Genomic DNA, 23685 nt, shown 5'->3' on the forward strand with positions numbered 1-23685 from the left:
ATAATAGAAGGGTCTTCCGCAGAAGACGGAAGACCCTAATAATAAGAAAAGTGAAAAATCAACAATAGAATAATAGAAGGGTCTTCCGCAGAAGACGGAAGACCCTAATAATAAAAGTGAAAAAGAAACATAAGAATAATAGAGGGGTCTTCCGCTGAAGACGGAAGACCCTAATAAAGGTAAAAAAGAAACCGAAGAATAATAGAAGGGTCTTCCGATGAAGACGGAAGACCCTAATAAGAAAAGTGAAAAATCAACAATAGAATAATAGAAGGGTCTTCCGCAGAAGACGGAAGACCCTAATAAAGGTAAAAAAGAAACCGAAGAATAATAGAAGGGTCTTCCGCTGGAGACGGAAGACCCTAATAAAGGTGAAAAAGAAACATAAGAATAATAGAAGGGTCTTCCGCTGAAGACGGAAGACCCTAATAATAATAACTAGAGCAAAGCTCGTTGCAAAGCAACGAGTAGGTCTTCCGTCCGATTTTCAGAAGCACCGCTTGTAAGATGGATAAATGAAAGTAAAGTATTCGTTAAAAAGAAGGCCTCCAGACCAAAAATTATGTTGATCTGTATTTAGTTTTTTTTATGATTTTTATGCTGATTTTCGTTAAATAGAGCAAATCAAGACTACTTCCGGTTTGACCGGAAGTGACCCCAATCGAAAGAAAATTGGGTCAAAAGTCTTGGTTGAATTCAGTCATTTGATTTTATGTTGATATCTGCAGAAATACGTCATTTATAGTTACTTCCGGTTTGGCCGGAAGTTGACAAAAGAGACGATAATCAACAGGAAATACAATCAGACGTCCTTTGTGACATGCATAATTCAATTCAATACAGTGCTGCTATCCTGTAAGTTGACAATCCTATCCTATCCTATCCTATCGTGAATCCTGCATCCACAATCCTATCCTGTGATTTCAGTCTAATCCTATCCTGCTGCTCTCAGTTTTTTTTAATATTAAAGAGTTAATTTGACAAAACGAAAAAAAAAATATAAAATGACCATCAAATAAAAATCAATTATAGTTATGTAATTAATTTTAATGGAGAAAAAATAATCGAGATCGACATCCATTAATTTCCGACACCTCTCACGAATTAATTTGCGAGTAACCAGTTAAAATGTAAACAAAAGGATTGAAATAAAATGTAGGCAAGTATTGATCTAGCAAACATGTGAAGAAATTGGAACTTCGGAAGAATTCAAGAAAAAAATATAGTTAAACTTTATTTGTGTTTAATTTTACATACTAACAATGATCGGGAGACGTCAAGGTATTTATGATTTCTTTTTGAATTTGTTCTCTATGAAAATTAAATGGAGTTAAAATTAGAGAGAGAAAAAGGGGGAAACAATAAAGATTGCAGATACTTTTCTAATGTTATGATAAAGTAGACAAAAGGAACAAAATTTAAACTCTTTACAAGAATCAGACCATGAATACCAAATCTTTCATGCAGGGTAGGTACACTGAATTATAACCGTACCCATTGAAGAAACAAATTCTCTATCATGTCTACACATACTAAATAATGACAAAAGTAGGATATGTTTGATGTTTTAACAAGTGTATGTTTCATCTGTTCATGTAAAATTTATGCAAAACTTTATTTTCCCCTTAAGTGGGCATCATGAAAATAACGTATAGATCTAACTGCACCTATATCAGCTGTATATTAGATTTTACTTTAGACGTAAATCTAAATAAGAACTTCAAGATATGACAAGACCATAAACCGAGAACAGACAAGACAAAATTTAGATCTAGAAAATGTTCACTTTCATTTATGAAATAAGTTAAAATTGTCTTATTATATTCAATTTTAAATAGATGATAAAAATTTGTTTTATATTTATTATTAAAGTTATTCTTGTTTGAAATGTACAGTTCACCATTTGTTTGTATGTGAATATTTTACAAACATGCAACATTTTCATCATTTTTGCTAAATAAAAATCAAGATATTCAAAATGTTAAAATTTCATATTTCGCTTCAGTTTGTTCTCAATACGTTCTATTTCCATTAGTGAACTCTTCAGAATTAGAGGAGCATTTGGTCGTCTGACAGGGACAGCATGGCGTTGCGGATAATACAAAACATGCCAATCTCAATCCAATTTTTAATGTAAAATGTATTTGTCATTCCAATTAAAGAATGGAAGAACTAAAAGACATGTGTAAGAGAGCGAGAACCCTAAATTTATCATCCATTAATATAAAATACGACATTTCCGAGGCATGTATATTGTATTTAGATGTACCATACATATATAGATACACATTATCAACAATAGATATAAATTGATATCGTTGTCATTACTACTCTTGATGTATATAAAGTTCACAACAATAAAATATTTCATTTGCATTTTCTTAGGATTTGTTCATCGACATTCAACATACTGTTTACATGTTTACGTTACGTTTGTCCCTGAAATCCCGCGAGATTTGTACTTTTACCGACTCTTTCACAAAAGAGCGCACTAAGAAGTATAACTCTTCCATAGTGGAAATAGAACGTATTTATGGTCAGTTCAGTGCTGTACAAGTGTATCTTAATTAAAAAAAAAATTTATGTGTGAGAATTTAATCAATTTACGTTCAACAGAAAACATTTTCCTAAATCTTCATAGTCAGACAGGTTGACAGCAATAATTATTGTAGTCAGCTCACACATATTCCTTAGATCTTATAAAACATGCATAAGAGTCCACAGTTGTTACAGTATTTATAACCCAAATTTAAGTAAATCTTGTTTTTGACCTTGACATTTGATCTTGAATGTTATTCAGTGTCTAGATGAGGAATAAAAATAATTGACCAAGTTCACAATATTTATTCAGGGTAATTCCTTTTTTCAGTGAATATAAATATAATTATATATATTGAACCAAATACATGTTATCTACAATTTATATTTACAATGTATAACAACTGAATGTTCATTATCATGAGACAAATTCATTAAAAGTGTCCATGTAAAGTATACATGTATTTCAATGCCAAGCTCAAAGATACATGTACATGTAGTTTGTTTAAATTGAAGTTTATTAATGTCTTATTACAATTTTATAATGTTTTACATGCATATTATTTGGTCTGCTTGTCCATCGCTCAAATTGAATTTCAAATGTCAAAGTAGTTGTCAGAGAGATGGTCATAAAGTAACCGAACAGTTTCACAAATGTCATCAATGCACAGAAAACAAATACATCACATACTGATCTCCTTAATAAAGAACACCTTCATTTCAGACTCTAGGGGACTCTTGGACACTGGTTTGAAAATCTTTCATTATTTATTCCAGCAGCAGATGAGATGAAGTGCAATTTGTACAGCTGCAAATTTGCAGGATTGTCCTGAAGAAAAAAACACACACCATTATATGCATGTAGATTGTAAATTTTGTCATATACATTATACATTAAAACTGTATTTGATTGTGATTATCTTTCTCATTTCATGTACAATTGTCTTAATTTCACCTTTTTCTCTCCCAGAATAATGCATTAATTTTAAAGAAATCAAGCAAAATCAAATCTTATACTGCAACTTCATAGTCATAACTCATATCTTAATTAAACAATCATAATTTACATAATTTACTTGCAGATTATAATTCATTTCATCTCGTCGACTTCCTAACTAGTATGAGTACATGTTTGGATGTTTTTTCTCTCTATTTTCTGCTTGTATTAATCTATTTAATATGTTGTTTGTTAATTTCTTTTCATTTTTTGCTCGAAATTTGAATATAAAAAAAATGAAAATACATATAACATGACCATGATGACCAGAACAATTATATGTATAAATTAATTTCAGTTTTACTGTCAACATTTTAAAAAGAAGAAAATCACTTATTCATAAAATCTGCAGACACTTCATCTCAACTTAGATAAAGATTTTTATGTATTTTAATGATACATGCATAAACACAAAAAATAATCTAATCATACCTACTAAATGTAAAATCCTTTATATTGTGATGACTGATGAGGGCAGGCAAAATTGGGTACCATTCTCTAGAATGAAGAAGAATAATAAATGATTAATTTATGTTTCATGTTTTATGTTTAACTCACAATAGGTCATACATACAATGTACATGCAAGTGCTGAGTGAGCTAATTATACACAGTCAGGTCCAGTACAATCAGTACATTTAGCTACGTAGCTAAAATTACCTACCGTAGCTTTATTTACCTACCTCAGGTAGCTTTATTTAGCTATTTCAAAGCAACTTTTCACAATTTTGCTTTTTATTTTAAAAAGACAAAAAGTCGCAAGAAAATGTTTACTAATATTTATTCTAGGTATCATTTAAAAAGCAATCTAAAGCAGAGATAGTTTTTACATTGCTGCGCTTCACGGCTTGATCACTTTTAAGGAAAATATGTATTCCAATTGTTTGAGTAACTGTACAAATCCTTGTGCGCAATGAGATGTGGATAAGTATGGTTACTTCACATTGTGCTCATGTTAACCAAAACTGGTTTTCTTTGTTATTACACTCAAGAAGTAACTGTTAGGTCACAAATTAACTGTTGTATATAGCCCAAAACTTCTAGAACCTTGATTGCAATTGCGCAAAAAAAAGACACATCTCCAAGAGTGATTTTTTCATGAATTGTTTTCAGATGAGTTCAAAGTTGAAAATTATCACTGTGTATATTACGATAGAATAAAATTTTAATAGTTCAAGTCATTAAAACATTGCTTAAAGGGAGAGATTTGTATAAACATGCACACATTTACAGTGTGTAGTATACTTACATGGTCTTGCACCAAACAACTGCGCTTATGATCTGTTATAGTCCGCCGCTGACGATTCAAGTGGAATTATCCAGACAAACAGAGCACATTTAACAGAGAAAAATGTTATTGAACTGTAACACAAGTAGGAATAGAGTTAATCATCCAAACATGCTGAAGAAATACGATCTTTTGATGTCCGATCTCTTCTTTATTTACATGCGAAACTTCTTCCGGTGATCGTTCACGGTTAGATCGTACGCCATATTACTCGAAGGTAATAGAATAAATGTGTGTTAAGAAAAAAAAATGTTTATTTTCTTTTGTGATTTTATAAATATTTCTTTTGTAAACGTTCTATGTCTTTTTGCGTTTCTGTAATTTATTTTGAAATATGAATTAACTTTTACTCCAATCTGAAGGTTGTAGGATACAGGATAGGATAGGATAGGATAGGATAGGATTGGATTAACTACTATATGTTTCTATCGTGAATTCTCGATCCTGAATCCTATCCAATCCCATCCCATGTCAACTTGTGGGATAGCAGCACTGTACCAATATCTGTGAAAATAAGCTATTTTCTACTACTTACTGTTTGGCCGAAAGTGACGTCATTCGATGCATTTTGATGATCTCGCAAGCTGCTACTTGTCATGTTGAACAATTTGCTTCTTTGAAGTATTTCAAATTCTAAATACTTTTTGAGATATCAGGAAAAATATTTTGGCCCCTTTAGATTCCTTATTTTAGGGGCCAGCCCTTTTTTCGAGATATCATTTATAAGATCTTATAATTCTGCACAAGTTTTGTTATATATGTTTTAACAAAATATTTCCAAGTAAAAAGATATCGTACAGAAAGTGCTCGAAATTTTGAAATATTCGATACGACTTTTTTCAGACCATAGCGAGCGTCGACGTCTGGCACTTCCGGTGAAAGTTAACTACGTATTACAGATCTAAATATATTGCTCTGTCTTCCCTAAAAGTTTCACGTTCCTGTGATGAGTGGTTTCTTAGAAAACCTGCGGACAAACTGACCCTCCAAAAATCACTAAATCGCAAAAATCTTCGGACCGGAAGTGACGACATCAAAATAAAAAAAATATGTATCAAGATTTTTTAATGTTCTATCAAACCTGAAAGTTTCATGAAAATCGAGCGAACCGTTTTCGAGAAATTGCGTGCACAAAATCGGTAAGAAAAAAAATAATAAGAAAAACAGTGGAAAAGAAACCGAAGAATAACAAGAAGGTCTTCCGCTGAAGACGGAAGACCTTAATAAAGGTAAAAAAGAAACCGAAGAATAATAGAAGGGTCTTCCGCTGAAGACGAAAGACCCTAATAATAAGAAGCTTGAAAAAGAAACATAAGAATAATAGAAGGGTCTTCCGCTGAAGACGGAAGACCCTAATAATAATAATAAGAAACAGAGTAAAAACAATATGTTCCCAAACTTCGTTTGGGGAACATAATTACGAATACTCTATATGTACTTGTTATAGCGGGTTTCATATTTTAGCGGCTTTGCACAAGGGTGCGCTAATTGATGAATGCTGCTAAGAATGCATTTATAAACACTCGACACGGACATGTGTAGCGCTAATTCATGATCACGCAAATAACTCCATACCCAGTAATTGCGCTAAATTATAAATACGTCGATTTATGTACATGTACAGTATATATCATCGTTACACAAGACGAGGGCGAAATATGAATAAAGCCATGTATAAACTTTTCTGACATTGAATTATATAGATTTTGTTATGATTGGGTGTAACTTTTCAAATCAACAAAGAATCTTGCCAACAAAACAAGGTCAGTCATTACATACATTACTGAAGATTCATAATAGCATATCTTTTTTCAGAAGATGACAGAAATATCCTTATCAGATTTAACAGAAGTTTATTTTTATCTTTTTAGGTTTTTAAATTAAGTTAAATCTAATGGTTACATACCAGAGATATCATTTTCCTTTTGTTAAGGCCAAAGGTTTACTGTTAAACATTATAAGCGTGTAATTCTATTCATTGAATTGACTGCATGACAGACAGAACTTTTGTGTGAGGAAGAATTAATGACGAAAACTAACTTTCAAGAATTATAACAGGTAAATATTAGATTTACTTGGCTTTCATCAAATTAATTCAAAATGAGGTGAGGGGTTTTCTTTTTCAGTCAGCACTGCCTAAGAATTTGATTTTTTTTAGAATTAATTTGGGGATTAACGAGATGGGGGGAGGGGCTGTAAACCAACTATCATTCGCATCATCTTTTATTCACGATTCGTCAGTTTGAAATAAACCAACGACGACTGATTTTTGCGAATGAGGAAACACACTCTACAAATATAAAGAAAAATAAATGATGTATCAAAAATAGAAGGGATTAAAAAGATCATATTTTTCTTTCGTCCTCATAATTGTATACTTATATAGAAATAGTGCATCAAAATTGGTACCGTATATGATTTCCATTTTGATCCCTGGGTCGAGGCCTCTGCTGGTGGACTCTTAGTCCACGAAGGGTCCTTACAGCCTAGTAGCTAAGTACTTCGGTACTAGCTTGAATATACGGATATATATTGAATTGTTGTGGTAAAATTTAGAAATTTATATCAAAATTAAGGATTATCTTCTTCATGCATATCTCTGATCCTTCGACGTTTTGGATCCAGTCGTTGGCATACCTTTTTTCAGCTCTTCAAAGTTTTTTTTTATTTAAATATTTTGAATTTCCAATGTTTCGGCATGAGCATCACTGAAGAGATATAATTTGTCGAAATGCACATCTGGTGCATCAAAATTGGTACCGTGTACGCTTTACACTGCAACTTAAACAATAATGAATAATTATCAAAAGCATCAATGAAATGGAAAAATACATAAAATGATTTTAAAATGGTAAGTCAGAATTTTCAGATGTATAAAGGTATCAAAGGTTTACATAAAATATGATTAGGATCTTTCATACAGGTTCAATGTCAAACGCGAATATAGGAAATTTTGAAAAGAAAAGTCATTTTATGAGTATCAGGGTCATTCCAAGTCATTGATAAGTAAACATGTTGAAGTCTTATGGATTCTATGGATCAAACGAGGTTTTCTGACCGAAATTTGTCAGTTTTCTGGTCGTCGTCGTAAACTTTTCACATTTCCAGCACTTTCTCTTCTTCTCTAGAACCTTTGGGCCAATTTTAACGAAATGTGGCACAGAGTAACCTAGAATTGGCCCCGTTCTCTTTTAAAGGACGATGATTAAGGATAAGTGAAAAGGACAAGTGCAGTTATGGGCCCCGATTATATGTGCAAAATGACAAGGTGAAGATAACGAGTAGTGATCGATCTCATAAAAATCTATAATCAATACAAATCTGTGAGCAGGCATAAAACACTTACACCTGGAAATTCCAGAGGAAGGATCAGGTGTCTAGGAGGAGTAACCCCTATTGATTGATCACACCCGCTGTGAGCCCTATGTATAGATCAGGTAGACGGAACATTCCGTAGTTCAAATTCAGTGTAAAAACAAAGGCCTAACGATTGGTATGAAACACGTCAGCAAACATACGACCTAATGACAGGTTATATTTTCTAATAAGGTCGTTATATCGACCATAGAATTTACGAAATGCTGATTTTACACGAGGTTGTTGAAATCCCTGTAACATCAACTTTTCTTGCAGTAACCTGCCTCGTTTAAAAATTGATCGTACTTGGAGCATGCTCATGAGAATCAAATAAGCTGGGAGATGTCAACTCCATATGCGGGTGATATTGGGAATTACTACATAAATAAGTAAAATTGACGATGGAAAAACTGAGGTCATCTCGTTTGCCATACAATTTAGTTAATAGTTTACCTTTCTACTTTATAGTAAGTAAAGTATCCAAATATGAAACAAATGTGGTAGACTCTGTGATGTCTTTTTTCTCAAATTCACTGGGATACATCGAGTCGACATATGAAAGGAATTAACTATTGTTAATCAATAATACGTCGTCGATATATCTAAATGTGGAGTTGAAGCCCACAGCAAGTGTTTTCTTCTCAAGGAGAAGTTTTTGAGTAAATTCTGATTCATAGGAATATAAAAACAGGTCGGCTAATAAAGGAGCAACAATTTGTGCCTACCGAAATTCCAACAGTTTAATGTAAGAGCTGTGACTCTTTTCACAAAAAATCTTATGACTAAGATAAAAATTTGACGACTCTGTAGTTTTTTTGTTTAATAAATATATTTATCTTGTTCTACAATATTTTTATAATGTAATCTCATGTAATAGAAATATAAGATTTTTCGTGTCCTACTACAGCTTAGATACTTTTGAAGTAATGCGGATATTTTTGTCTTAGTCGTAAGATTTTTTGTGAAAAGGGTCACTGGTCTCCGAAGACTGCACAAATGTTGTCAATGAGGAACTCCAGCATCCTTTTTAATATCAACTTCAGAGTACTTACTGTAGATTCCTTATTTTTCGCGAGTACGTATTATCGCGACAGGGCTCTTCTACGTCATATCGCGAGAAAAAAAATTCGCCAATGGACTGATGATCAAGAGATTTTACATAGATTTCAGCACCATAGAAATAAAAGGGAGTAATTTTATTTTGCGAATGGTGCTTGTCCCGAAATTACGGGATAATTAATCCCGCGCGTATATTTAGTAATCTACAGTATGTGTAGAATCAGAGTGCTTTTTAAAAAAGTAATTTTGTGGATGACCAATCACAAGATACGAAAATCTTCGACTTCCATTTTTATTGAAGAAGCAGTTGTCTATAATGTCAAAAAACCTAGTTTCTAATTTATCGTGAGGAATGGTTGTATAAAGTGTAGAAAAATCACATGCTTGATGTCACTGACTTCTAAAAAAAAAATGTCGATTTTAAATTTTCTGAAAGTTCTTTGGAGTTTTTGAGAATCCACGTCTGATTTTCACACCACTTCTAGAATATGATGTAGCACAGTGCGTCAGAAGTTTCTCCTTTACAACAATTAATATTTTTGCAAGGAGTACAGATAGGGGCTTGGTAAAGCATTTGCAGACCCGGTAATGTATCTAAAAATGAAGATTAAAATGAGCTTAATTTTTCATCTTACATCATCGATTGATATCTAAACCAAAAGATTCAACGAGGTTTAGCGCTGAAATTTAGGTACAGGTAACTCTCAATACCTCGAAGTCCGCGGGACCGAGGAAAAACTTCGAGAGATCAAGAGTTCGAGTTTTCAAGAGTCCGGAATTTTCCGGGTTTGTTGACAGGTTTTAAAATTAGTCTTACCGGATGTAATGATTTTCATGCAGTGCTAACCTTTTACACGTGGTTTATATAAAACAACGATATTTTTTCGTAATTTAGATGAATATTTCATTAAACTGAGTAAAGCAAAATATGTAAATCATTTCATGTATATTTATTTATTCTTTGTAATATGGACATCATACTACGCATTCGTTACATGAAAACGACATTTTACCGCGTTGCATACATACATGTAGCATTGACTATAAATCCATATTAACATGATCATTGAACGGAGTTCTGTAAGTATTTGTCCAACAATAGTCATCATATTGACATTGAGGCTGTTAATGCTTTTTCATATTTCGTTTAACTTTGACACTGACTCGAAATAAAAATTAAATTAGTGTTTCGTCTTGTAATCAATTACTACTTTTCACTGACATTCCGTCTCTGAATCATCGTAAGACAGTTGATGATAATTATTTTAATAGCATATAGGCAAAAATGATTAATTATAAATCAATTATCACCTTGCAGCATAAGTGTCACCTGAATAAACATCCCGTTCCTCGAGACCCGCGTCTTCTGCCTGGGGCCATTTAAATGTCCAGGTAAAGGTGCCAATTATATAACCTTGTATACACATAGCCACTTCGAGCTATAGAGGGTAAAATCTAAAAGAATATGCATAGCGGGACTGAATTTTGACTTCGAGGGATCAAGGGTTTCGAGAGATCAAGAGTTCGAGAAATCAAGAGTAAATTTGCTTAGTTATATAGGGGAAAAATTCGGGACCGGAGACTCACTTCGAGCGATCAAGAACTTCGAGAGATCGAAGTTCGAGCCATCAAGAGTTACCTGTATATAAAAAGAGCAAAGACACGTGGTAGGGGTCAGTCGACGTTCGTGAATTTCGTAAATCTTGGAGGGTTTCATATATGTTTGCATGTATTTGGTTTTATTAAAAAAATGGGAGGGTAAAGAGAATTAAGTGTCTTTTAAAATGTCATCATACATAAAATAATAAACATTTTTAACATTCTTATTGAAAGGTAGTGCAGTAAAACAGTTCGCCCTTTTACACCCAACTACCCTTTCGTGATTTAAAATTAATAAAGACACTAATGTTAATATTTATTGTATTATTTCAAAATAATTATTATTATTATTTCAAAACAATGCAAGCGTGCAAAATTCTTAGTTTGATCACTATGGCTAAAGGCAACTACTGTAAAATCACATATTTTCGTGGGGTCAAATTTTCGTGGTTTTAGGGAAAAAAATATGGGTTTGTGGGGATTTAATTTCATGGATGAAGAATTGTTGAGTAGTAATATATGTGAAAAATTGTATTTCGTGGTGGACATAAATACATGGGTCTCTTCATACCTCGAAAACCACGAAAATTAACCCCCCATGAAAATGAGTGATTTCAAAGTATATAGATTCATTCAATTTCTCTTTCATAGATAAAATAACTAAGAAGTATCATTTGGCAAACGCGCCCATCGATCCACCATCAAATTGTTTAATTGTCTATTTAAATGTCACCTCCACCGGTTTAAATAGACGAAATTCAAATAGGATCGGTTCAACTTTTCCAGATTTGGGGTATTTATAGGCATTAAAAATCTGCAATTGTTTAATATCCATGCTAATTTTGGTTATGTTTAACCTGATTTTAAATAAGTTATAGCAACCAGTGTTTAAGTATAACCAAAAGAGAACGATTTTGTAATATAGTCTTTCTTAAAACAGCACTGAAAAGGGCCCATATATTGATTAAGTACACTTGTCCTTTAATAACATCTTTTAGATTCTTGTTCTCTAAAGAAACACTGGACCAGAGAAGACAAAATTTATGTAAAAGTTTCATTACATAGTGTAAACTAAATTTTTTTCAAACCATGACCCCCAGTGATAGGATGGGGCAACATTCGACCAACAATATTTTACATAGGAATATATAAAAAATAGTTTGTAAAATTGCATTCTCAAGTACAGCAAAGCCATGATATTAATATGAACACATCCTCAGGTTGTGTAGATTGGAGCATTTTCAAATCAGGACTTCCAGGGGTATGTGAGGCCATACCAGGTTTTCTACAGCAATATACTGGAAAAAGTCTTTGAAACTCTTCTTCTAAAGAACAGCACACCATAAATATGGGAGCATCCTAAGGTAGTGTACATTCAGGTTTGTTGAAATCGTTACCCCCAGAGGTACATATGTAAGGTGGGGCCACAAAAGGAGATACATTTTTTTCTACATACGAAATATACGAGAAAAAGAAGAGAAAAGCAATGATTAGTCATATGTATATGAAAGTACCCTAACAAAAAAAATACTATAGTAAACTATAGTTAACTATAGTTTACTGTAGTTAACAATAGTAAATCAAAGTTCCAAAGTTTTCACTACAGTAAATCAAAGTTCCAAAGATTTCCAAAAATTAGATACATTGAAATAAATATTGCTTATTTATCGGCCCAAGCGCCATCCTTTACATTAAAATTCATATCTTGTACATTATTCTTTTAGGGGAGGGGTCGAGTTTTTAAAATGTTCTCTAAAGCTTTTATGAATCTTAAACCTGAAATATCATAAAATGTAAAGAATGGGAATCAAAAACATAATTCCACGGGATTTATCGTACTTAATCAAAGTTCCAAAGTTTTCACTATAGTAAATCAAAGTTCCAAAGTTTTCACTATAGTAAATCAAAGTTCCAAAGTTTTTACTATAGTAAATCAAAGTTCCAAAGTTTTTACTATAGTATATCGAAATTTCAAAGATTTCACTATAGTAAATCAAAGTTCCAAAGTTTTTACTATAGTAAATCAAAGTTCCAAAGTTTTCACTGTAGTTAATCAAAGTTCCAAAGTTTTTACTATAGTATATCAAAGTTCCAAAGTTTTTACTTTGGTACTATAGTTAACTATAGTAAACTATAGTTAACTATAGTTTACTATAGTATTTTTTTTTATCAGGGTATCCTTAGAAAGTTTAGACTCAAGTTTGTACATATCATAACCCTCAGGGGGTAGTGTGGGGTCACGATAGGCGATCAAATTTGCACGGAAAAGATGTTTAAAACTGTTCTTCTCAAGAACAGCAAAACGATGATTAGTCAAATCTAATCGAAAGCTTTCTCAGAACGTGTACAATCATTTCTGTTAAAATTACCACAGGGGTTTGGGTGAAGTCACGATAGAAGATCAAAGTTGTACATACGAATATGTAGTGAAAATATTTTTTGATGAAGAACAGCAGAGCCAAAGGGACTCATGTGAGATTTATGATCCATTGACCTTTTGTTTGTTTGTTTTTAGCTCTACTGGTCAGAGACCAGAAGAGCTTATGCGATAGTAAGGTGTCCGTCGTCCGTCCGTCTGTCTGTCTGTCTGTCTGTCTGTCCGTCTGTCTGTAAACAATTTTTCAAAACGCTACTCCTCCTACAGTTTTGGTCTGATTTCAATATAACTTGGCACACAAGTAGACTACACTAAGATACATAATTTAGTGCATCGGTTTTTGATTTCGATGAACGGTGTTGCCATGGTTACTAAAAATAGAAATTTCTGTGAAATTCCTTTAAAACACTACTCCTCCTACAGTTTTGGTCTGATTTCAATATAACTTGGCACACAAGTAGACTACACTAAGATGCATAATTTAGTGCATCGGTTTTTGATTTCGATGAACGGTGTTGCCATGGTTACTAAAAATAGAAATTTCTGTGAAATTCCTTTAAAACGCTACTCCTCCTACAGTTTTGGTCTGATTTCAATATAACTTGGCACACAGGTAGACTACACTAAGATACATAATTTAGTGCATCGGTTTTTGATTTCAATGAACGATGTTGTCATGGTTACTAAAATAGAAATTTCTGTGAAATTCCTTTAAAACGCTACTCCTCCTTCAGTTTTGGTCTGATATTAAAATAACTTGGCACACAAGCAGACTTCATTCAGATACATTATTCTATTATTGCTGCATGTTGCAAAGTTTCAAATCCAAGTGCTACTTTTCCTTTGTTATATGTACAGACCAGTAGAGCTACAGTCTCATCAGAGACTTCTGGTTTTCCTCTCAAATTATGGCAAAAAAAGAGGATCAAATATCTTTGATATACAGCATTTTCATATAGTATGGATTTAAGCTTCGTTTTTTCATGGGAAAAAAGAGAGAGAAAACATTTTACCATCTTCTTTTAAAGATCAATGGTACAGCATGTGTGGATTGTGGCGCTCTAGATTTAATAAACTCATGTACATTTAAAAAAAATAATATTGACATTTTCCGCTATACAGAGTGTCGAGTTCAAAATCAACATCAATATCATTTATTTTTCATCAATTAATTTCTTTCAACAATATTTGATGGACATTTGATAAGGTAATGTTCAGTATCCTCAGTATGAAATCCACATTTTTGACATGATTGAACATTTAATAAAAAAGGATTTTTTAAATGTTCATTGAGATTGCTAGCATTGTTTCAATGTAAGATATTTTCTTTTCTATTACCAAAGTTAAAGTGCCTATTTATTAGTTGCTCCTCAACTTTTAAGTTTTGCTTTAAAGATAGATATTGATGGAGAGTTAATGACATCCTCACTGAGACTGTTCCAAAGTTTTATAGTTGAGGGAATAAAAGTATTATAGTGAGACATTGTTTTACAAACTGGTATATGAAATATGCGGAGATAACGACCAGTATTCGAGCTTAAAAGTCTATTAAAAATTACAAAATAGGAGCCGAGCAAACACGGACCTTTAAGACATCAGAGGTAAGATCAGGTGCCATGGAGGAGTGAGAATCCCCTGACGACCGGTCACACCCGCCGTGTGCTCCTTGTCATGATCAGGAAATAACGGAAGAATCCGTCGACAATTCAGTGTGTAAATAATGGCTTAACAATAAATATGAAAAAAGTCAGTCAGCATTTGACTTAATGATAGATTATATTTTGCTGACAAGGTCATTGTATCAACCATAAAACTTACGAAATGATGACTTTAAACGAGACTGCTGATATTCTTGTTTCATCAACTTGTTTGTCAATAACTTTACTCGTATTAGAAATTGTTCATACGTAGAGCATGGCGTATCGAATCAACTGAGAGATATAAACCCCGTATTCAGGTGATAAGGGTATATTGCTGCATAAGTAAGGGGAGTTGACGATTGAAAAGTTAAAGTCATCACGTTTATCATAAAGCTTTGTTGTTAGATTACCATTAACGTCTTTTTCTAATAAAATATCCAGATATGAAACAGATGTGTCAGACTCTGTGGTATCTGTTATCTCAAGCTCACCGGGATATATCGTGTCGACATAAGAATGGAAATAACCATTGTTAATTGACAATACGTCGTCGATATATCTTAATGTCGAGTTGAAGGCCACAACAAGTGTTTTCTTCTTTTCACGTAAAGATTTGAACAAAATTTGCTTCATATGAATACAAAAATAGGTCTGCTTATAATGGGGCGCAATTTGTACCCATGGGAATTCCAATAGATTGTTGGAAGACTTGGTCTATATACAAATTTTTACATTTAGATCTTAGGTTGTATGCATGTTGAACTGGAAAAAAGGGTTGAATCAATTCATACAAATTATCAGATGCAGAACCATTAATCATTTTATACATCAATTGAAGTTTGTGTTTTTCTCTCCTTATATATAATGGTTCCCATCCAAGTTCACCATACAAACAAGTTCTGGAAGAATTAACTCTAAGCCCAGTAATAATTCTTACAGCTTTTATCTGAACTTTTTTTTTTTTTAGAAAATTCTGCATTAATTTGGGTACAATTATCCCCCACAATATCTGAATATTCTAATATTGGTCTTATGAAAGCAAAATTTTTATTAGTGAATGTCTATCTATACTATGTTTATATAACTCAGTATATTCAATCTTTTACATGCCTTTTCATATATATGATTATTTCAAGAATCATATGCTTGAAATTTAGTCCTAAATGAACATGAGTCTTTAATTGTTTAATATAATCACCTCCATATCCAAATTGAATGCCAGGATAACTTATGTGTATTCTTGTAAATTCAAAATTAACATTTTTTCACTATAAAATCTTCAACCCAAACATTGGACCAATTTCTTATTTATTTAAGTAAGGGATATTGTTGGATTAGTAATATCGTTGTCTATAATAGCAAACCAAAATGTATTATCAGCAAACAATCGAATATTACTTAATATATCTTTAGCTATACCATTTATGTATAACAAAAAAAAAAAAAAAAAAAGAAGAGACCTAGTACAGTCCCCTGAGGCACCCCAGCATCTATAGTTTTATATGCTGATGAAAAAACCTTCCAAATTCACTCTTTGTTGTCTGAGCTACTCAGATATGTTAAGAGAAATGTTAACTTAGTACCTTAGAAGAAAAAAGGTGATCTTAGAACCTTCTTAATATGTATAACGTTTAATATTTACATATTAAAAGTAATTGTGTACATGTAGAAAAAGAAATATAAATACCCATCATGCCCATATGATGTAAAGTCTTGTGCCGTTCTTAATATTCCGTTACATTTCATGCATTTGTCGAATCTTCTTAAGGACATACGCAATGTTGTTTGGACTTTATTGTCTTTTCCCCTGGAGTTGAAGAGTTCCAATACTTAAAGGAACTGTGTGCTGCATTTGAATGTCTATGTATGCTGTTGTACATTTCTTCTAAAACAAGTTTGGATAAATAAAACATCTAGAATATATGTTTAGTAATTTTTGTATATTTTTCTTTGAATTATACAAGAATTTTCATCAGTTGATATCTTTTCAAAACCCCTGGTTATGCATGCTGATTTTTTTTCTATGAACATCTGATGGCACTATAATCATAAATTAAGAATATCTTGAAAAATTATCAGTAGGTAAGGTACGTTGCGTATGTCCTTAAACTGACCTTCTTATAGCGTTCATTGTATCTTAATATTTCTTTTGAAAGTGATACACATGCACATGATACATTGTAATCTGTTAGATACTTACTGTAAGTTAGCGGATAATCAATTTCAAGATTTTGTGATGTGAATTTGAATTGTCAGTTAAAGTTAAAAAAATTAAGATTCTCTCAAAAGATTCAATCATATGCTTTATAGAAGATTTCGCTCTAATTTTTTTTATATTTTACTTTACTTCAGCAGATTGTTTAACTTGCAACAACCTAAGAACCTATAATGAGCTTGCAAGGATGCAGCACCCAGTGTAAAGTACGACAGTGTTCTCAATGTCAGGGGGATACAGAATTCTGCTGTAACACGTGTAGAGATTACCTGTGTCTACAGTGTAAAGAGAAACATGTTAATGACCTAGACACCATATGCCATGATGTGATAATATACCGTGAGAAATTTAAATACATTCCAAAACAAGAGACATGTGCGAAACATCCAGACAAAATCTATGAAATGTTCTGTCACTCATGTAAATTTCCCGTCTGTTTCCAATGTGAAAAACACAAAAAACACAATGTACTAGACATAAGAGCAGCATATAAAACAAACAGACAACAACATAAAGAAATAGTTCACAACATCAGAAGTGAGACTCTTTATAACAGTTTTTCTCTCCTGGCAGAAATCAAAACTGATATGAAAACTTGTCACACCGAAATCTCTAACCGTCAGTCAGAGATGTTAACAAAAGCCCAGAGATTAAAGGACCTCATTGACACTATGATATTTGATGTGAAAATTAGACACAAAACCCTTATTCATAGACTGCAACAACAGAAGAGAAAAATGAAGAGAAACCTTGCTAGCATAGAGAACTATGAAGACAGATCTGAACAGTCAGCAAACAGACCGATAATATTCCTCTTATTCTTAAAGAAAACCCGTGTCCCCAAGATAAAAGACACTCCTATTCTCACACAATACGCCCTGCTATATTTGACTAAAAGATTCAACACGAGGGATGTAATAATGTGTGTGAGTAATATCCAAACAATAGAGACAAGAAAAAGACAAATAAGAAATAATCGTTTGCTAAAACTGATGTCTACACCTGTGTTACACAGAACTGACACAGTGCCAAATGTTAATTATATAAGACACATTACCTGTGTGACGTCAAACTTGTTCTGGATCAGTGATTATAAGAATATCATATTGACAAACACAGCAGGTGATACACTACATTTTCTGGCTGATATAAAACAGTGGGGTTATGCGGTACATACAGTGAACATCACCGGTGATCTTATTTATATAGACAGGGATCATAACATTGATAAACTATCTAAAGATAACAAAAATATTTCTATCCTGATAAAGGAAAGAAGACCATGGAGACCAGACTGTGTCTACAGCTCCCCCTCCAGTGGAGACCTGCTGGTCGGGATGTGTAATACTGATACAAAGACAGCCAGGGTGAATAGATATAGCAATACAGGACATCACTTACAGAAAATACAACACAATAACAAAGGTCAAAATCTGTACAGTAGACCTCTGTACATCACAGAGAACTGCAATGGAGATGTTATTGTATCTGACTTAGACCATGGTGTAGTGGTGACACAGGGTGATGGGAGATATCGCTTCTCCTACATAGGATCCCCATACGGATCATTACTAGAACCACGTGGAATCTGTACAGATGCATTGTCACACATCCTGGTGTGTGACTTTAGGAGCCAATGGGTACACATTATTGACAAAGATGGCTACTTCCTTTCACTGATAGTGACACAACAGCATGGGATAGACAAACCATGGAGCCTGAGTTATGACAACAAAACACATCTTCTCTGGGTTGGATCGTGGGGCAATGACAGAGTGTGTGTTTACAGATACATAGAGAGGCAGAACTATTTGACAGAAAATTGTGAATAGTTAATTAGATACATGTACACAGAATTACACACAGGTGCATCTGACAGATCATTGTAATAAGTGAATACAAAATCACATGAAAAATATAATACATCCTAAATGCCTTTATTTCACAAATTAGATTGTTTATCTGTAATAATTAACTTTTCTGCTAGAAATACATTCCAACGTTCGTATATGTCCCTTGATTATATTTGTGAGTTTCTAGAATTTCAAGTTCTGAATCATACATATGAAGCTCAACGGTAATTCAAAACTGTGTCTATCAAAGCACAGAACAAATTCAAATTTGTAAAAAAAAAATTTCTGTCATTCAGGAGTGATCATCTAAAATGAATTTCCAATAAGTATAACATGTATAACACAATCACATTTAAAAGTGTCGATGTGTTTACTGAAAATTGGAGACTGCTTTGTAGAAAGGTTTACGAAGAAATACTATGCTAATTCTGCAACATCAGTCTCTGAAAATTACACGGCACCACAAATTGAAGTGAATTTTAAAAAGAACATAGGAATGAATCGATCCGAAATTGACAGAAAATACTGTGAAATTCACGACCATTTTGGTTATGATTCAGGCTACAGGGAGGTTGATTGATTGATTTTATGTTGTCTTACGTCCCTTTCGATAATTTTTCTCTCATAAAGAGACGTCACCATACACCGGTAAAGGCCTTGAAATTTAGACTTATAATTGGCACTCAGAGTCATTAAGTAGTGAATATGGGATCTCGGTTTTTAAAGAGCTGTGACTCTCATTTCTACTTCCGGATGCTTGGCGAAGGAACAGTCACTACCTTATGTTTACATCTTAGGTTTGATGCAGAGCTGGGAACAAGAATCGAACCCGGTACCTCTCTATCATGAAGCGAGCGACCAACCATTAGGCTACCCGTCCGGTTCCCCAGGGAGGGGATAAGTTGATCGTGTATTTAAAATGCAATTATTTTAGGGGATCCTCCTCTTAATTGCTGGACAAAAAATAGTTAAACTGGTGGTATGATTAAAATAAGCACTTAGCCTTCTAACAAAAGGCACCATGGTGGACAAGGTTAGTAATATTTTGAAATACGTTACACCTTTGAAAATATTCTTATGGACATACAGCGGATAAACTGTTTACATAATTACAAGGAACACTTTTTACTCGTACACATTATCACCTTCATCAAAACTTGAAAATTCAGCCGCCCAAAAATTAAAACTTAAAATCTCATTTTTTCCATAAAAAACACATTACATAACAAATGTTGATAATATTAAAAATAAAGAAATCATTTTCAATCACAATAAGATTACAGATCAGCATATAAATTATCACTATTTCTATTTTTTTGTGCAAATGCATAATTTTGAAATGTAAGACTGTAAGTACTGTAAAATTTTGTATTAGGTTTTCTTCATACATTTGCCCTCAAGCATACTATAGTATTAAATTGTTGAACATACAAAGGATATCATATTGTTAAATTTTGTTTATATAACTTTCAGTCTAAAACTCCAGAACTATAATTTCCTTGAAATTTTGACACGGAAAGGCTTCTTTTATTGCAATACTTTTTTCTGTCATCTCACACAAATAAGAAATATTGCCTTTATTTGATCAGTTGATAGAAATCACATAGTGGAGGATTTTTATTTCATTTTATAACAATACTGCAATTTATCTATTAAAATATTCCGTTTATTTTATTTTAATAAACGGAATATTTATAAAGTGAAGTCAAGGTGAAAATAAAAGATATTTTACACTGCAAAAAACATAAAATCCATGCACAACTATCACTCGTTCTTCCCTTCACAAAAAATTAATATAAATAGATAAATAAAATGTAATAAACAAAAAAATTAATGTTTTGTGGTTGAATATGGAATTTATTTTACTCTTGAGTGAGGATATTTTGTAATTTTCACTCTCGTGCTCCAAGCTTGTCAGTGATAAATTCTATGTTAAACTACAAATCATTGAATATTCTCTATATATTTCATTTCTTTACTGCCAAATTGTTATTCATAGTGCAATACAGGCCATTCATATCTAAATTCTGTAACATTCTTTCTTAAATTTGTTTAAATTTAGAGCTGTCAATTTTCCTCCAAACAACATCATGAGATTTAAAATAAAGCATGTTTTCCCACTTTGATTCATAAAATGGTCGATGGAATCTCTATTTTTAAGAGTAAAAGATGATAAAAACCGCTTTTCAGAGAATGTTACAGACATTTGTTAATTGCTTGAAAGCAAAGATATTCATAATATTTTATTTTTACATAACTAGGCGAGTAGTTTAGATTCTCATCGTAAGCACTGATTTTATGTGAATTATCTCTCTTTTTAAAATTATCAATTTAAAAACGCGTAATTACAGACATTCCAATTATTTGAAAATGTGTTGTCAGTTACATTGTTGTAATGATGACCAGAAAGTTTTCAACTCTTAAATCACTCTTTTTAATAAAACGTGTAGGATCGTTTTGGGCTAAAGATGTTCTTGTATCGTAGCCTATTATATACAGTTTTTGGGAGAAACATCTAAGGTTCTCTGTCGATCTAAAATAGTTGATAAATAGAGGATATTCAATGTCTTTTAGTGTTTTTAGTTGGATATGGAATTCATATCATGAATGAGCACAGGCTTTTTTGATATTTACATTAGTGCGAAACACGAGTAAAAATATCAAAGAATCCTGTCTCACAATTGGAATTGTTGTTTTTTCTGTTTCACTTCTGTGTGGGGCAAAGATTGAGCCAATTGCTTAAGTTTTAATGTAGGTAGTTGCCTGCATTTTCTTGATAACATCAACAAAAAGAAAGATGTCGGAATGGATTTGCATAAAAGTGAAAGTTTAATTTGGAATGAAATTTTTCAGGACCGTTGCTGGTGTGTTTTGTTGACATAAATGTATCAGGAGCTTCAAACCACATCGTTGGTGGAAAAGCCGATAATTCTGTGACATATCCTGCAAGAATGTAATCAGCAAACTGTATACATTTTTCATTTCCTGGGGCCAAAAAAAATCCATACAACTTAGCCTATAGATTTTGCTTAAGCCCAAAGACTGAATTTTTCTCCACCAATGGCATTGTGCATTAACATTATAAAATGATGTGCATTGAAGTGGTAAAAGTTTTCTTTTGAATAGACCTTTTGGGTGTTTCTTATCGAACATCAATTGTTACATAATGACACTCCCATATCTTTTGAATTGAGAAAGCAATATTCGTCGCAATAATTTAAGATACCCTACTCTATAAGAATAGCAACGTGAGTACTAACTGTCGTCGTAGATTTTGACAAAAGCGGTTACGCATCGAGTTCAACTGGCATTCAAAGGATTCTGTTTTGAAGGGAATATTTTGTGAAAGGCTACTTGTGATCAATGATAGTGAGCATATTGGTGTCAGGGAATTTTTGTATTCGTGAGAACCGATATTCGATGTTGAAAAGGCACAAGAAACACGTCCTATGTTTGATTATAAAAAGTTGGAGAAATTTCGGTCAGAAAGGTATGAATGGAGACACTAGTCCGAGCCAGTTAACTTGAAATCAAGCAAATTGATCAAAAACATTATATCTACAATTTCAGTAAGGCATATTTATTATGATGTAGGCACAGAGACACTGGCAACACACGGCCAGGAACACGTTAAGTTCCTTTACAGTACCGTTGTCAGAGACCTTTAAAGTTAAGCACTAAAATTGTTTCGTTGTCATGACCTCACAGGTGAGGTTAAGATGATATCCGTCCGGTGTCATAACTTCAGAGAACTAATAATTAGTTAAATTTGATTACAATCCCTCATATTGCAACGGGGAACAGAACTGACAATATATTTGTTGCTGCATCAATAACGTCAGATATTAACAGGTTATATTACAGTAGTTTGCGTTGGCGATACACCACCCTGCTAAAAACATATTTTGATTTGTTTAAATTTTCTTTGAAATGAACATATTTTCCTTTTATACAATAAACAATACCCAACACTAGGTACAGGTAATATTATGAGGTATTGTTAGCCCTTGAAATAAAAATCAAAGCAAAATAAAACTGAAAATTTTTGCTATAATTCAAATTATGTCCGTTGTCATGACAAGTCCGTTGTTATCGGTCCGTTGTCAGAATTGTACAGTATACAACATTGGTAAACTACTGTTTAATGCATTCTATTTATCAATTATATCTGAAAATAGAGGGAAAAGATGTTGGAAAGGAAAACCGGTCATACATGTATCATTTCGCCGAACGAATATGTAATTTGTCCGAACGAATTTCTAATAGATAGTTTTCATATGACGTATTTTCTTTCCGAGTTATTTCTGGCACTGATTCTTCTATAATTGTTTCTATGAGAAAATCTTAATGATTTAAATTAAATTCAAAGAACCAATCTCATTACGAAGCAAAAAATAATTGAATATATCAATGGGTGAACGATTTAATGACAAAGGAATTAAAGATTTACTGAGCTTCAAAGTTAAACTTTTAAGGGTGAACACCTTAGCAGCACAAAGCGTGTGCAGTGGTTAGAGCATTTCATTCTAGTGTGGAGGAGTAAGATCCTTACGTCACTGGTTCGACTTTCAACGCGGACGTCGCTAATCATAGTGTTCAGATGTTGGCACGAAATAAATTTTTTTCTGTTCTTTGTCCACAAGTGCCGAATACGGATCTAAAGCATCCCTCAATAGGCAGTCAGTAGTGTTCAAGGGACATGAAGCAAGCAAGCAGCCAACCAACAGACTTTGGCATCGTGTATAGCTGACAATATTTCACTT

At 32.8% G+C, this 23685-nt stretch overlaps 2 protein-coding genes and 1 long non-coding RNA gene across 3 annotated transcripts in view; 2 read left to right on the forward strand and 1 right to left on the reverse strand.

Moving 5' to 3' along the window:
* LOC133195432 (uncharacterized) overlaps positions 1-23685 on the forward strand; it is a 466395-nt gene that overhangs the window by 396809 nt on the left and 45901 nt on the right. The gene's annotated exons all lie outside the window — the stretch shown is intronic.
* On the reverse strand, positions 2933-4921 carry LOC133195440 (uncharacterized). Its single transcript, XR_009722202.1, has 3 exons — positions 4784-4921; positions 3968-4033; positions 2933-3367 (listed from the first exon to the last, which is right to left on the reverse strand). It is a non-coding gene; the product is annotated as an uncharacterized LOC133195440 (long non-coding RNA).
* Positions 17243-18901, forward strand: LOC133194303 (uncharacterized). The gene has a single exon (XM_061330285.1). It carries the CDS (start codon positions 17243-17245, stop codon positions 18899-18901), a length of 1659 nt encoding a protein of 552 aa, XP_061186269.1.

Source organism: Saccostrea echinata, unplaced genomic scaffold, assembly GCF_033153115.1.
Source record: "Saccostrea echinata isolate AGI-Se365-2 ecotype Australia unplaced genomic scaffold, CSIRO_AGI_Sech_v1 ptg000029l, whole genome shotgun sequence".
Classification (NCBI taxonomy): Eukaryota; Metazoa; Mollusca; class Bivalvia; order Ostreida; family Ostreidae; genus Saccostrea; species Saccostrea echinata.